General features: G+C 40.9%; 1 protein-coding gene across 1 annotated transcript; it reads right to left on the bottom strand.

Annotated features, from left to right (window-relative positions):
- Nucleotides 1-2,025: 2,025 nt before the first annotated feature.
- Nucleotides 2,026-9,639, bottom strand: SPCS3 (signal peptidase complex subunit 3). The gene is made up of 5 exons (XM_081926253.1): nucleotides 9,202-9,639; nucleotides 7,047-7,120; nucleotides 5,277-5,353; nucleotides 3,031-3,146; nucleotides 2,026-2,172 (listed from the first exon to the last, which is right to left on the bottom strand). Exons 1-5 carry the CDS (start codon nucleotides 9,342-9,344, stop codon nucleotides 2,040-2,042), a joined length of 543 nt encoding a protein of 180 aa, XP_081782379.1. The 5' UTR covers nucleotides 9,345-9,639; the 3' UTR covers nucleotides 2,026-2,039.
- Between the last annotated feature and the right edge of the window lie 5,474 nt (nucleotides 9,640-15,113).

Genomic DNA, 15,113 nt, shown 5'->3' with positions numbered 1-15,113 from the left:
GTGTAATGGCAATTCTATCATTATGCAAAGAGCACATGTTGTGGGCAAGAGGGTCAGAGAACAATTACTATTTTCAGCACTACAGGAAAATTCCCCAAAGCAGTATGATCAGAATGAAAGTACATGCATCTATAATTGATATCAATGAAGAACTACCATGACCCACTAGCACTGTTCTAAGATGGTACACTCAGTATTACCGTGAACAGATTATCAACCAAATCACTACAATCACTATTTAATATTAATAAAAGGGTCTCCTCGTTTTACTATGCTAAAGAAGAAAATTAGAAAGTCCAAAAAAGTGAAGAGAAACACAGAGGAACAGGCTAGAAGAATATTTTTATGGAACTCTGATGTCTTGTCTTCTACCTCGATCAATCATTGAGAAACTTCTGTCCTAACTATTGATTCTAGTAGTTTTGTTCTGGCATTTTGCGGGGTGTAGAAGATGGTTCTTACAATTGTAACTTTGCTTAGAAGGATTACAGATGCAGCCCAGAGATAATAAAACAATTCAAGCTTAAGGAACTACCATGTGGTTGTTAAAACCATACCAACCCAAGCTTCATTGCCATTCCACGTAAGCTCACGTACTGCAGATGGAATGGTCTGACTAATGAGGAAATAACACCATATATGAAACCATATAGTTAAAATATATAGTGGTGCTAATGTCAGGCCTTTTTACCTTTCTAGGTACTCTCATGCATAGTAATGCACGATCCATCTTAATTAAAGTTAAACCTTTAACATTCTAGTATGTGGTCTTTATCAATAAGGATGGTAAAAGCACCAAAAGCTTGTTTACTTCCACGAGAAGACTCCATGGGTAAAGGAAAGTTGTGTTCATTTGAAACCAGTAAGCTGTTTGCTATAATTCCAGATAAACCAAATAACATACTTCAACATTTTATTTCTAGACACCGTGAAGTGTTTTCTGAAATGTCACATTAAATTTTTATCAACAAGTCAATATACCGTATTTTTCGCCCCATAGGGGGCACCTAGTTTTTTTTGGAGGGGGGAAATACCCCCCCCCACGTGCGGGGCTGGGGCGGGGGAAGCCCGAGCTTCCCCCGACCCCAGAACAGGCTGCTATCCGCAAGCCTAGGGAGCCCGGCGGGAACTCCCGCTGGGCTCCCCAGGCTTGCGGATAGCTTCCTGAAGCCTAGAGAGCAAGAGGGGTCAGTGTGCACCGACCCCTCTCGCTCTCCAGGCTTCAGCGAAAGCCTGCATTCGCCCCATAGGACGCACACACATTTCCCCTTCATTTTTGGAGGGGGAAAAGTGCGTCCTATAGGGCGAAAAATACGGTAAGCAGCAGCTGGTAACCTCAGATATTTTCCTTAAGTTCCTTTTGAGTTCTCATAATCATCTTTCTTTACTTGAAAACTAGTGCTGGAATACTGAAATTACTTCTTAGCTGAAGATGTACCTATCTTTGCAGGCCTACAGTAATGATTGAGAGGTACTTGCTACTGAAGAGCTTGCAATTTCTTGACTTTTGTGTGTTTAAATGCTTCTATTTTGATATCTGGTTTATTCTATTGTTTCACGGACTTTGTATTATATGCTTACATTTTGCAATGAACATATTGTCTGAGAACCTTTTATTAAGGTCTTTTAATTTTGTCATAGCTTTGGATCTGAAATCTCAAGACAAACATCTCCTACCTATAGGGAAATGTGAAAGACTGGAGGGAAACATGAACTCTCAATACATTCAAACCAAATGAACTGTTTCTGGTTTCAAAAAGTTTTATTTGTAAGAAAGGTATTACCTGTCCTGATAACCAGAACAATAACTTTTTGCCCAAAATTTAAAACAACTATTCACCTTTCCTTGAGATTTCAAGTTCATTTTTTTGAATTGAAAGTTGAAAATAAACCAGACAAATTATTTTCCTTCCATCTCAGCTAAACCTAAAGAAACTCAGTACAGTACCTTTGAATTGAGGTGGGCGGGAGACGAAAAAGCGATAAAATTTATAATGTACAAGTATAAAAATATGTTACTCAAGGTTCAGCATAATAATTTAATAGCTTTTTGCCGTTTTATAAGTATCTGGGAATGGAACAGATATGTGTCCTGCTCCTGTCACAAGAGGTAGGATGCCAGCATTTGGTACGACATTCCATGAAAGAGTCAATGTGATGTTTCTGTTGCCCCTGCAATTTGAACACAGTATTAGTAGGATCATTTGAATACTCTAAGCAGTGTACATTGCAATAAATGCTGCAGCATGCAGGACCATGTATGCCAGCATTAAGAATTCATTAATCTTATTTATCATACAATCCATTGGCCACATGCAAGGGACCAATTTTTCTCACCAAGAAACTATGACAATGATATTTATGATACTTTGCATCTTAAAAACATACCAAACTCTAGATGTGCTAATCTGCAGAAAGTGTCCTCAAAGAGATTACTGTTAAGCGTTGGAAGTGCTGCAGATCTCAATAGGACTTGAGAAAATAATGTATTGAACCCTAAATCCAGAAACAGAAGCACTATAAAAAGTAGAAACTCTGTGAGCTCTTGTAAACCCACTTTCTGGTTGCTGCTTTCCTTCCATCATTTCCAATGTTTCTTATATAAGAACCCTCTCCTAATATAACTGTTCCCCGTGCATCTTGCTCCCCATTCCCACCCTGCTCATTGCCTCATCCCTCGTGCTAATTGGTTTCATCTGCTTAGCTGCTGTAGGTTAGATTGGGCTTGCAAGTTTCGACAGCTTCCAGCTGGCACAACCACAACATTAAATGTGGCTGCATAAGACACAAGGGGAACTCAAATTTTGCACATAGTAGGTTATGTGAACTATGGCTGTTTGCAAAATGCGTTATATTGACAGAATATAACTGTGATAAGAAAATGTTATTCCACTAAAAGAATGTAGATGACAACATGAGCGCATTCCTGAAGGTAAACATTCTCTCTGCTGACGAGTTCTCTCAGCTACATCACTGCATACATATCACAAATACATAATCAAAACAAATACAGGAAGGGAATTTACTCACTTGAGACCATTTCCATCATCAAAGAAGAAGTATTTTGATTTCATGTCTTTCAACAGCAGCTTTGGGTTATCCCCTCTTAAAATAATTTTGTCCCAGAGGACAACCTGGTTCAAAGCCTGCAATTAAAGTTGCCATTAATCACTAAAAGGAATAGAAAATGGCAAAAATTTCTCATCAAGGAAGCTGAACATGGAGATAGCCATTCACACAGGGCTTGAGGGCTTTCTTTCAGTGATATTGTAAGAGTTGTAGGCTCAAAAGTAAACTGCATAGTAAAGCATCGGCAAAAAAAAAAAATCCTTCCTGAAAAAACATTGTAGCATTACAATAAAAAGAAGTAAACAGTTAATGAACTGCTTTTGGAAAAATTAACATGTAATAAAACAGACTTTGTTACTGTTATCAAGATTTGTATTGTGTGCATAGCTGACTAGTAATTCAGAGCTATGACTGTGCACCACATAGATTGAGAACTGCAGCCCACTTCCCCAAAATGCCAATCTCACATAAGGTGTTACTAAAATAAATGGAAATTGGAATAAACTAGTATTTCCAGCCTATTTACATGTTTTCTGCAGAGGACTTGGTGGATCTATCTAGCAAGAATCACAAAATATGAGTGGCAATGTTTCACTGTTTCACTGCCTTCTTTCAGTTTACAGAGACCCTGTTATCACACCACATTAAACCACAGATGGAAACAAACTATGCTTTAATGTAAATATACATTTGCACTTGTGCGCTGAAAAGTTTTGCTCTGCTCCTCTTCTACCACTCATGCTGTGCTGCTGGGAAACAAGACAATCCACCTTGTTACATGAATCTGGGCTCATGGTTCACCCTTCCACCACAAGCAATAAGCCAAGGACCTTGAGTACTGCTCATGGTTTGTTTGGAGAGAAACTGCAAACACAGATTTGCTCATCATGACAAGTCAAAATCTGACTTGTTTCCCAGAGGCATTGCAGCAGCAAGAACAGGAGAGAAGCAAAGTGAGAATTTTTCAGTAGAGTGCACTAGCAAGCTCCTCGTTCACATTAGACCATAGCTGGTTTTCTATGATTTTGCGTGATGCGTGAACCAGGCCAGAGACTGATGAAGCAATCAGAAGAATATAACAAGCAGCAGATAATTATAGATTGTGCAATGATCCAAGAAGCCAGAGCATCACTATTCCATCCATATAATTTGTAACTAGCACAATCATGAATACACAGGCATGTTTTTGAAGTTTTTTAGGCAAGGACTGAGGAATTAAAGAGTGGTAACATACAAATTTCAATGTAGTGCCCACTTAAATATTCTACAAACATCAGTGGCACAGTTGCTGTATCAGGATCAGACAGCCATGAGTACATTCGTAGAAGCAGACATTAGAAGGTGCTGGGAACTTTATAACACTAAACATTTGAAAACCAAAGTGTTCTCCTTTCTACAAAAACAACTATGCGAAAAAGATTTCAGATCTACATCTAAGCTGGAGGTATCAATTACCTGCAAACTTTCAGAATATAGAAACACTTTCCAACTTTTGCCAAACATTAGTTTTTGTTTGGGTTATTTCTGCTGGGAAGCTGAGTACAGCTGGTTTAAACTGGTTTTGTTGTCCTGTTTGTCAAGGTCAAGCTGACTATGATAGTCAGGCCAGGAGGAGCCTGGCTCTCACTCACTTTCTCTTTCTATCTCTCTTTGTTCTAGTGTTTTGTTTCTGTATGCTACACAGTGGTACCTCGGTTTTCAAACTTAATCCATTCCGGAAGACCATTTGACTTCTGAAACCCGAAGCATTTACTTACGGAAACTTTTACTTACGGAAAACTCAAAATGGAAGCCACGTTTCCTGTTCAATTTCCGAGGCGCGTTTGAAAACCAAAGCAGTTACTTCCGGGTTTTCAGCGTTCAAAACCGAAACATTCGACTTCCGAGACGTTAAAAAACCAAGGTACCACTGTAGTGTTAATGTTTAGTCTTATGATAAGTATTGCAAGTTTTATTGTAAGTGCTGCAACTGGATTTTTATGAACTGTGCCAATCCTGAATGTATTGGATTTGTGACCATTATGCTCACTTGCCTCAGTAGCAGTAAAAGCTATGCTGAATGAAGTACAATTGCCTCTGGTCTATTGGGGGGGGGGGGGACTCTGCTACGCGTTTAAGTTTTTTGCTGCTCCCCCTTCGTGAGTCGACAGAAATAACTATACAATTAGTATGCATTTCCATTTAGCCAATTTACAAGTTATACTTACATTGTTCTTTGTTGAATATTCTGCTGATAAATACAGAAATAACTGTTTCACATTCCAGTCAAATATACTGTGCAGATGTGTGAACGTTAAGGAACATATTTTGTTTCAAATTTTGAATATTTTCAAAAACATTCATTCAGTGCAGATCAACTATCCAAGCATTTTAAAGCAGAAATGTTCTATTCAGTAGGCATTTCTCAACTTAAGGCTTTTCTCTGTGATAAACAACATATTAAGTGAGGATTCATGACATTTTAACTTTTGTAGATCAAGACCAGCAGCTTTACTTTTGTAAAAAAAGAAAACTGCTAAAGGTTCTTATTTTTGTGTTGGGGGAATAAGAGACAGAAAGGAAGGGGTGATCACCCACCATTTCCAAATCTTTTTAACTCCCCAGCATTCTTCCATGAGACCCAATTCTTATTTCTTTTTTTAAAAAAAATCTTCAAAATGAAATGGATTATTCATATTATTTCAAATAAACAATTTTTGCTCATTTTAAAACATTTTTATTCCACATTACCTTAGATGCTGCTTACAATCAATAAAAGAAATACTATCAGATACTGGTATTAAATAGGTAATAGAATATATCCATGTCAGTCCTGTTTATTCCAGCTATAGGACTGAGAAATTTGGGATTTTGAAGAAGCAAAGCTGAAGTCTCTTACGTACTAGAGTTCTAGGCCAGTATCCAATGACTAGTACAACTAGTTCAGTTTTCATATTTGTGTAACCCAAACAGCATTTCCTTATTCTACATAGCAAACTACAGATGAAGCTGAAGGGACTTTCTAATATGACACTGAGTATGCTGTTTCAAGACAAGAAATCCCACTGGGATAATGAAAACACTTAGGGCAGGCCTGCATAACGTAGGGTCTGTGTGCAAATTGCAGTTCCTTGGGGAAACTTCTAACTGAAACACTTGTCCACTGTTGTTTTCACTCTTTATGGAAACACCTGCAGATTGCAGGTGCCTGAAAAATAGCAAGGGTGGGCGCTCAGCTGCTTCCTGGACTCAGGGCTGCATGGCTGAGTTTGTGCCAGTTTTCCTGTCCTGTTTCAACCAGGCAGCCATACTAGGCTGTGAGAGGGGGTAGGACCAGCAGCAGAGCAAAAAGCAAGACTGGAGGGAAAGGATGTAGGTGAAAAGAGAGGAAGGGGGGCACACAATTTGGTGAGGAGAGAAAACAGGGAGAGTTGTGACAGAGAGAGAGCAAAGCAAAAATAATGGGCAAGAAAATAAGGGTTAACAAAATGTGGTATTGTTTTCCATGAATAACTTTGTGGCATAGTCCCCTTCTGTTTTTGTTTTGTTTTTTAATGTAAACATTTTTGTTCAGAGTATCCATGATTAGCTTTAACCATCATTTAACACCAGATTTATAAATTGGTTTGCAAATACTTGGCAACCTTCAGTAATGCAACACCATAGCGCTAAAAGGGAAGGGGAATTCGCCACTGAGATAAGAGAAGTGTGCAAGCTGGTAGCCCACTCAACCATGGTTAAGTAATCAGGCGTGTTACATCAGCACCACACTAAAGAATCGGGTATCATTATGACATTAATAACAATGCTGTAGTTGAGAAAACACTCCAATATAAACCAAAAATTCTAGCCTTAAATATCTGTATCATGTATTCTCTATTCTCAGCTTTTGTTAGAAGTAGCTTCAAAGTATAGATTTTTTATTTTCTCACCCTCTAGTAATCAGTACTTAAAAACAGGATTTATTCTGAAGCTCTACAAATTTTTATGAAGGATATCTGCAGTAATGTCAAAAGTAATGATTCCAAGGTCACTTCTTTCTCCAGGTCCAGTGAAGTCTTCTACATTTTTCCTAAAAACACACAAAAAACCACATTATTCAAACTTCTTTGCAGCTGGCACAAGATAATATTAGTGTCTTCAGAGAAAGGATACTCTTTTTCAGTGGAAAAAAATGGGAAACATAGACTGTGCTGAGGCTGGTCCCTTGTAACAAAATGTAGAATGAACAATAATAATTACAGTTTAAATATACTTCCTGAAGTTGACTTATCTTAGAATCCAAGCCAATAACTTAACTTGGATATTTTAAACATGCATATCTAAACATTCTCCAAAATTTGGAAAAATTAAAAGTTTTAAACAAATATTCCCTTAGAGAATGCAAATGTTCTGTAAGTCATAAATAAAGTATTATGGCTACACAAATGATTACAGGGTTGTGTTTGGAGGATTCCACTGTTGAAGTATCAAGGCCAGCTTATTTGTAATAGTGGCTGGTAGTGAGAAGACAAAAGCTATAGTCAGAGAGCTAGAGCTGTGCTAGAAGAAAGCAGAAGTCAGAGAGTGAGAGTCATGCCTGATTTCTGCTGGAATCCAAGGCTGTAAATATGGGAGAAGCAAGACCTTCTGGGATGTTAATGCTGTGAGTCCCTCCATCATAGGGGTGTGTGTGTGTGTGTGTGTGTGTGTGTGTGTGTGTGTGTGTAGATAAACAAGGCATCCTAAAGACATCAGTCAGTCTCTACTGTCCCTAGGAATGAGGAAACCAAACCCTGGGCAAGAGCCTGGAACACTCACACTGCTCAGACATTGGGGTGGCCTGCAACATTATGCAGGGCAGCAGAAGGGAACTTAGGAGTTGGGCAAGAAATTTAGGCAAAAGTGAGCCAAGTGAATGTCATCTGTGATTTCAGTAATGTATAGGCTACATAATTTAATTTCCTTTACCTTACGAGTTATAGTTATCATAGCCATTGTGTGATGATGACATTTGGCAACTAATGTTAATGTTCTTGCCAAGAGGCACAATGCGAGAGAACACCAGCACAAATCTAATTCTCCATGCACTGCCATGCTTTTATTCATGAAGAGCAGTCACATTTAGCACATTTTAATAGCACAGAGTATGATGTTTGAAGCCCATAATTTAACACATTCAGCTGAGATGTTCCTACTTAGCTCCAAATGCACCAAAGAACTTAAAATCAGTATGCAAGCACCACAAATGATGCACGGCAATCTATGAAACCTCAGAGCAACACCAATCAGCAATGCTGAGAGCAGGACTTGTGTTTGTCAGAACAGCACGGGAATTTGCTGTAAAACAACACTGCCCCCCACCCCCAACTGCATGGAAACAGGCATATGCTTGGCAATATGCTGCCAGGGCAACAGCCACTGACGTGTGCTAAACCCAATAGCCGAGTTGCCTTTCTATGTACACCCTGGAGGGAGCCTGCCAGAGGGCGGACACTACAGCACCAGAGAGTTCGTGGTGCTCGCTCATTGGCTCCCACAAAGGGGAAATGAGAGAACAGGAAGGAAAGGTCTACTGTTCTGAGACCCATAATCGACAAAGAGAAAAGGGAATCCAAACTTAGGTGATAACACAGAACAACGGGCGATTATTGCAGGATCAATAATACACAACGCTTTTATCCGTCTGCAATGACAACCCCATTTAACATGAACATTCCATTGTGCGACTTATTTGCAGCAGGGATGGGACTGATGTGTGTGTGGGGAAATAATAATAATTGCAGGGAGGTGGGGTAACACATCAGCCACTGCCACGGGCGCACACAAAGACATCCTGATAAGTTATGCCCCCGCCCCAAATCACTCCGAGGACCACAGGTGAATATTAATGGAGCGAAGGGAGATGGCTCGTTGCAAAACTAACGTTTTGCACATGAGAGATGCTCCACAAGGGGAGGTGGAGGATTTTTTTTGGGGGGGGGGGAGAATACTTTGAAGCAAGTCAGGCTTCGCCTCCTTCTGCACCCCAATCTCCTCGCCCCACATCCTTGCTGAGAAAGGGGTGAGAAGGGGAACCTTTTCCGCCCACTACTCGAAAGACTTCGAAGAGGCTCAGCCCCCAGGAGGAGGAAGAAGAGCGGACCCCCGACCCTCCCCTCGCCCCTCACTCACAGCATGACCCGCGAGACGGCGATGCTGACGGGCACCGTGCGCTCTTTGAAGGCGGTGGTGATGAAGCAGCCGAAGGTCAGCGCCGCCATCACGCTCAGCGAGAAGGCGAAGAGAGAGTTGGCGCGGGTCAGGACGGTGTTCATCTCTCCCGCCGGCCGCTCCGGCCTTCACCACACACACAAACACGCTCGCTCGCTCCGGCCCTCTTCGCCTGCCTGCCGGCCGGTCGCGCCACCCGCCTCCGCCGTCTCAAGCGCGCAGGCAGGACCAGCGAGCGAGCCTCGGGTGGCGGGGAAGCGGACGCGGAAGGAGAGGGGGGAGCTGCTGCCGCCGCTGCCGCCACCGCCGCGTGGCTGAAAGGGAAAGGAGGCCCGAAACGGCCGCCGAAAAGCCGAGCCCGCCCAGTCGCCCGCGCGAGGAGGAGCCCAGCCAGCGTCCCTGCGCCTCCCTTCCCTCCGCCCTAGCTCGGCCTGCCCGGAAGTCCCGTCGGCCTCCAAGCGTCGCTTCCGCCGCCGCCGCTGCAAGAAAAAAAGAGAGATAAAAAAGGACAGAGTGATAGTAGGGGGAACCACCTTCTGGCATAGAATAGTCGGAGCGTCACGGCGTGTCCGCGCTCGAGTGAACGGAGGGGGCGGAAGGGCAGGAAAGCGGCTTCCTTCGCCTCCGCTGCAGCCCGTGCATAGCTGTCAACGATTACCTTTTTTTAAGGGAAATTCCCTTATTCCAAATAGGATTCCTCGCAAGAAAAGGGAGAAGCTGACAGCTATGAGCCCGAGGGGTGGGTGGGTGTTGGGACGCTTCTTTCGTGGCATTTGCCATGCAAGGTGAATGTCAGAAGTCAGCTCAATAGGGCTTGTGCGTTTAGAGATCGCAAGCCCTAATTATATGGACATTAGCTTATCTGCATATCTTGGTTTGTACTGTAATCGTTCTGCCTGCATCTTGATGACATGCCTCATTCGTTTAGTACCGCGATGGAAACATTTGCTGGTGAGGTTTCATTTCGCTAATAAAGACTGCTTTTTTAAAAAAAAGAAAAGAAAAGACTGAATCGGTTTTTTAAACAAACCTTTGTTAGAGAGTTATTTTAAGTCATTATTAACTTCCTCCACCGCCTGCACTGTGGAGATCGTGAGGTTTGCTCCCGTGAGAATGCGCTGAGCTGTGATACAGGATTGTGATATAAATCACTTTCAGGTACAATCCACCCACTTGCAGCTACTCCGAAGTTGAATGAATTGTGGCAAGGTCTATAGTAAACTCGGAAAAGCGGACTGTAGTAAACTCTCACTATAGCTCTCAGCTACCCCATCTTCAGGGAGGGGGGCAATGAGCAATGGACATTTTGTAGGGCATTTAAAAAACCCTTTAAAATAAAATAACCCAAAGAACACTTGACGTTGGAGAAACAAACTTAGTCCGTCCTTCTAAAGGAGGACGCGCGTTGCTCCCAAATCACTGCACCGAAAAAAAATCGGAATATCTCCCCTGTTGCTGCCTTATGAGCAACTGCCTTGTTACCGCTCTGAAGGTAAATAGTCAAGGCGTCAAAAATAGCCAGGAAATCCGGTCTGCAGGCAAAGGAACAGTCTAAACTCCCTTATGGTCGTCTCCTGTTATATATAACCCGCTGCTAGTCGCCGCAGGCAGCGAGTGCCGCCTGACTGCTGTCTGCTAAAAAAGCAGCTTTTCGAATCCACCTATGAACTGATCTGTATGGAGGGAAGTCGAGCTTCTACACACGGAAATGCAATGCAGTGCCTTCCCCTTAACACGCCGTTCAAGTGGCAAGGCTTATGGGTGCCTGAAAGCTCTCACGTGGGGAGTGTGTGTTTTAATTCAGTATATTTTGACATCCTGGCTAGTTTAATAAGCCCGTGCAAAAACTGTTTGCTTTAAACACCAGCTCCCCATGCTGCAAATGAAGCAGGTTTGGGTTTTGTTTTAATTAAGAGTTTCTTTTTTTTTTTAATAATATTTTTTATTAGTTTTTACACATATAACAAACATAAACATCAAAAACAGACAACAAAAAACAAACAACAAAAATTGACTTCCCCATGCCTTCCCTTCGCCACATCCTTATTTTGTCGTTTTTTCGAGCAACTTGTCAATCTTAGTCAGGTCCCTTTTGAATTTTCTTAAAGTTTACGATTTACAGCTGTAATTCTTTGTTTTTTTACCCCTTAACATCTTATCAGTCCACAATTTTACAATAGTTTTTTAGATATGTTTTAAATTTCCCCCAATCCTCTTCCACTGTCTCTTTCCTCTGGTCACGGATTCTGCCGGTCATCTCTGCCAGTCCCATATATTCCATCACCTTCGATTGCCATTCTTCCAGAGTAGGTAGTTCTTGCATCTTCCAATACTTTGCCAACAGGATTCTTGCTGCTGTAGTTGCATACATAAAAAATGTCTTATCCTTCTTTGGTACCAATTGGCCAACCATGCCCAAGAGAAAAGCCTCCGGTTTCTTTACAAATGTCCACTTAAGGACTTTCTTAATTTCATTATAGATCATTTCCCAGTAGGCTTTAATCTTTGGGCAGGTCCACCAAAGATGATAAAAAGTACCTTCAGCCTCATTACATTTCCAGCATTTATTATTGGGCAGATGGTAGATCTTTGCAAGTTTGACTGGGGTCATGTACCACCTATAGATCATTTTCATTATATTCTCTTTCAGGGCATTACATGCCGTAAATTTAACACCGGTGGTCCATAACTGTTCCCAGTCGTCAAACATAATATCATGACCAATGTCCTGTGCCCATTTAATCATAGCTGATTTCACCGTTTTGTCCTGTGTATTCCATTTCAGCAGCAAATTATACATTTTAGATAGATTCTTAGTATTGGGTTCTAACAATTCTGTTTCTAACTTTGACCTCTCCTTCTGAAAACCAAGTTTCCTGTCCTGCTTAAACATCTCATTTATCTGACGGTAGTGTAACCAATCTCGAACTTTATGCTTTAGCTTCTCAAAACTTTGTAGCTTCAGTTTTTTACCATCATATTCTAAAATTTCACAATACTTAGGCCAATTAGAGTCCATGTTAATTTTTTTCACTGCTTTCGCTTCCATTGGTGACAACCACCTAGGGGTTTTACTTTCCAGTAAGTCCTTATATCTATTCCAAACATTGTACAGTGCTTTCCTGACAATATGGTTTTTAAAACTTTTATAGACCTTTACCTTGTCATACCACAGATATGCATGCCAACCAAAGCTATTATCGTATCCTTCCAGATCAAGAATGTCTGTGTCTTCAAGAAGTAGCCATTGCTTCAACCAGCAAAATGCTGCTGATTCATAGTAAAGTCTTAAGTCCGGCAGGGCGAAGCCCCCTCTATCTTTTGCATCAGTTAAAATCTTAAATTTTATTCTGGGTTTTTTGCCCTGCCAGACAAATTTAGATATATCTTTCTGCCACTTCTTGAAGCAGTCCATTTTGTCTAGAATCTGCAACGTCTGAAATAGAAACAACATTCTTGGCAAAACATTCATCTTAATAACAGCAATTCGGCCTAACAAGGAAAGTTTCAGCCTCGACCATATATCTAGATCCTTTTTAACTTCTGTCCAGCATTTTTCATAGTTATCTTTAAATAGATTCACGTTTTTAGATGTTAGATTTACCCCCAGGTACTTAACCTTTTTTGCTATTTCCAACCCAGTTTCACTTTGAAACCTATCTTTCTCCTCTTTTGTTAGATTTTTTTCCAGCACCTTTGTTTTCTGTTTATTTAGTTTAAATCCTGCGACCTGGCCGAATATCTCCATTAATTCCAAAACTCTTTTGGCACTAGCTTCTGGCTGTTGTAAAGTTAACACTAAATCATCTGCAAATGCCCTTAACTTATATTGTTTAGATCCGACCTGGATTCCTTTTACCAGCTGGTCCTTTCTAATCATATTTAATAAAACCTCCAGAACAGATATAAAAAGTAAAGGGGATATAGGACATCCCTGCCATGTACCTTTCTCTATTGGTATTTCATCCATTACCACATTGTTCACAATTAGTTTAGCTCTTTGTTCAGAATATATTGCACCTATACCGTTTTCAAACCCTTGGCCTACCCCCATCCCATGGAGATTCTTCTTCATAAATTTCCAAGAAATGTTGTCGAAGGCCTTCTCCGCGTCCACAAATATTAAAACTGCCTTTCTGTTAATGTCCACCTCCAACATCTCCAAAATGTCTATAATGTTCCTCACATTATCTGACATGTGTCTCCCTGGGAGAAAGCCTGTTTGGTTCTTATGAATCTCCTCCACCAGAACTCTTTTAAACCTTTTCGCCAGAACGTCTGCAAAAATTTTGTAATCCACATTCAAGAGTGATATAGGGCGGTAGTTCTTAACTTGATGTTTCTCAGTTTCTGTCTTCGGTATAAGTGAGATGAATGCTTCTCTCCACGATTCAGGCGCCTTTTTCCCCTCTAATATCTGGTTGCATACTTCCTTCAATGGCTGTATTAGCCATTCTTTAAGATCTTTGTAGTATTTCGCAGTCAAACCGTCTGGTCCTGGTGATTTCCCCAGTTTCATATTCTGAATGGCACCCTCTATTTCTTGTTCTGTAATTTTTTCATTCAAAATCCTTTTATTTTGTTCTGAAATCTTTGATAGTTTAATTAAGAGTTTCAAAGTAATTTGGTTTGGAGGAGGAACTTTTCAAAGAGGCGAAGTTAAAAATTCCACTGAATTCAATTACCGTAGATCCTAGAATATTTTTACTAACTTATCTGCAATATGTGGCTCCTAAAGATACAGGGAAATGGCTCGTCTATATCATATTAGCAACCAGTAAGGATTCTTTATGCAAAAAGCAGAGGCAGGGGAAATAGCTCCCATTTAAGAGAACGTACATCAAGGATAGCAAAATCCCCTAGATTTTATGGGTACAACATGGCAGGCAAAAGAGGCAGAGATCTGAATGAGCAGAATGCAATAATTTTTGAATTTTTGAAATAGTGGAAGATGAGACATTCACCTTTCTGTTTAACAGAATATGTGCTCATAGAGCTTCCACAAATTACGATGCTCCTGAGCTGTGTATAATTTCTTAAATAATATGTGTTTTTCTTCCTTAAGTAATTGTTTATGGATTTATTTGTTTTTTTCTTGACAACTTTAATGGTTATTTACCACCTATTATTACTATTTTACTTATGTGGGCTTGGTTTCTTAATTAGGACTATTTGTGTTTTTTCGTAGTAATATTTTATTTATTAAGTTGCCACGATTTATTATGAACTGTTAGAATTGGTTGACATTTTTAACATTTCTTTTGCTAAGCTGACAAAAAGAGAAAGTCAGGGGCAAAAGAGAGGAAGGACCCAAGACACAAACCCCGACTGAAACATCACAAATCAGTTTCTTTGCCATTCAGCTCCAGCAGCATCAGACAAGTATCAGGGAGAAACACAGGGTCTGTAGGAGGAGCATGGCTCGTTGCAATAGGGCTTTTTTTACGTTTCACATACGAGACATCCCTAGTTTGAATCCAGTATACCCTAGGAAAAAGTATAGGGTTTTGAATGGCACTGAAGCCATTCACCTGGCTCCTGTATGGCCCAGCCAGCTTTTGGTCCACTCTCTTGCATCCCACATAACTCCTCCCGCTTTTCTGATAGGCCAGCTCTGCTAGGAAACATCTTCATAAGCTTCATTGCTCCCCTTATCCTTAGGCAACTGCCTCATAGACCCTGATGGCAACATCCACCCACCTGTGCACCTTGAGAGGCCTACCTGAGTGAGCAAAAGTAGAGAGCCCACTGCCCCTGAGGTCATCACGCTGCCTGTGTCCTCCCTAGGGCCATCAGAAGCCAAGCCAAATTAGAGAGATCCAACTTTTGAGCTTATGAGGAAAGGCCACTAAATAATGGAGGAATTATTTAGT

This window comes from Podarcis melisellensis, assembly GCF_964234715.1.
Source record: "Podarcis melisellensis genome assembly, chromosome: 9".
In the NCBI taxonomy this organism is placed as follows: Eukaryota; Metazoa; Chordata; class Lepidosauria; order Squamata; family Lacertidae; genus Podarcis; species Podarcis melisellensis.
Note: the sequence above shows the minus strand (reverse complement) of the source record. Positions and strands in the feature narration are given on the sequence as shown.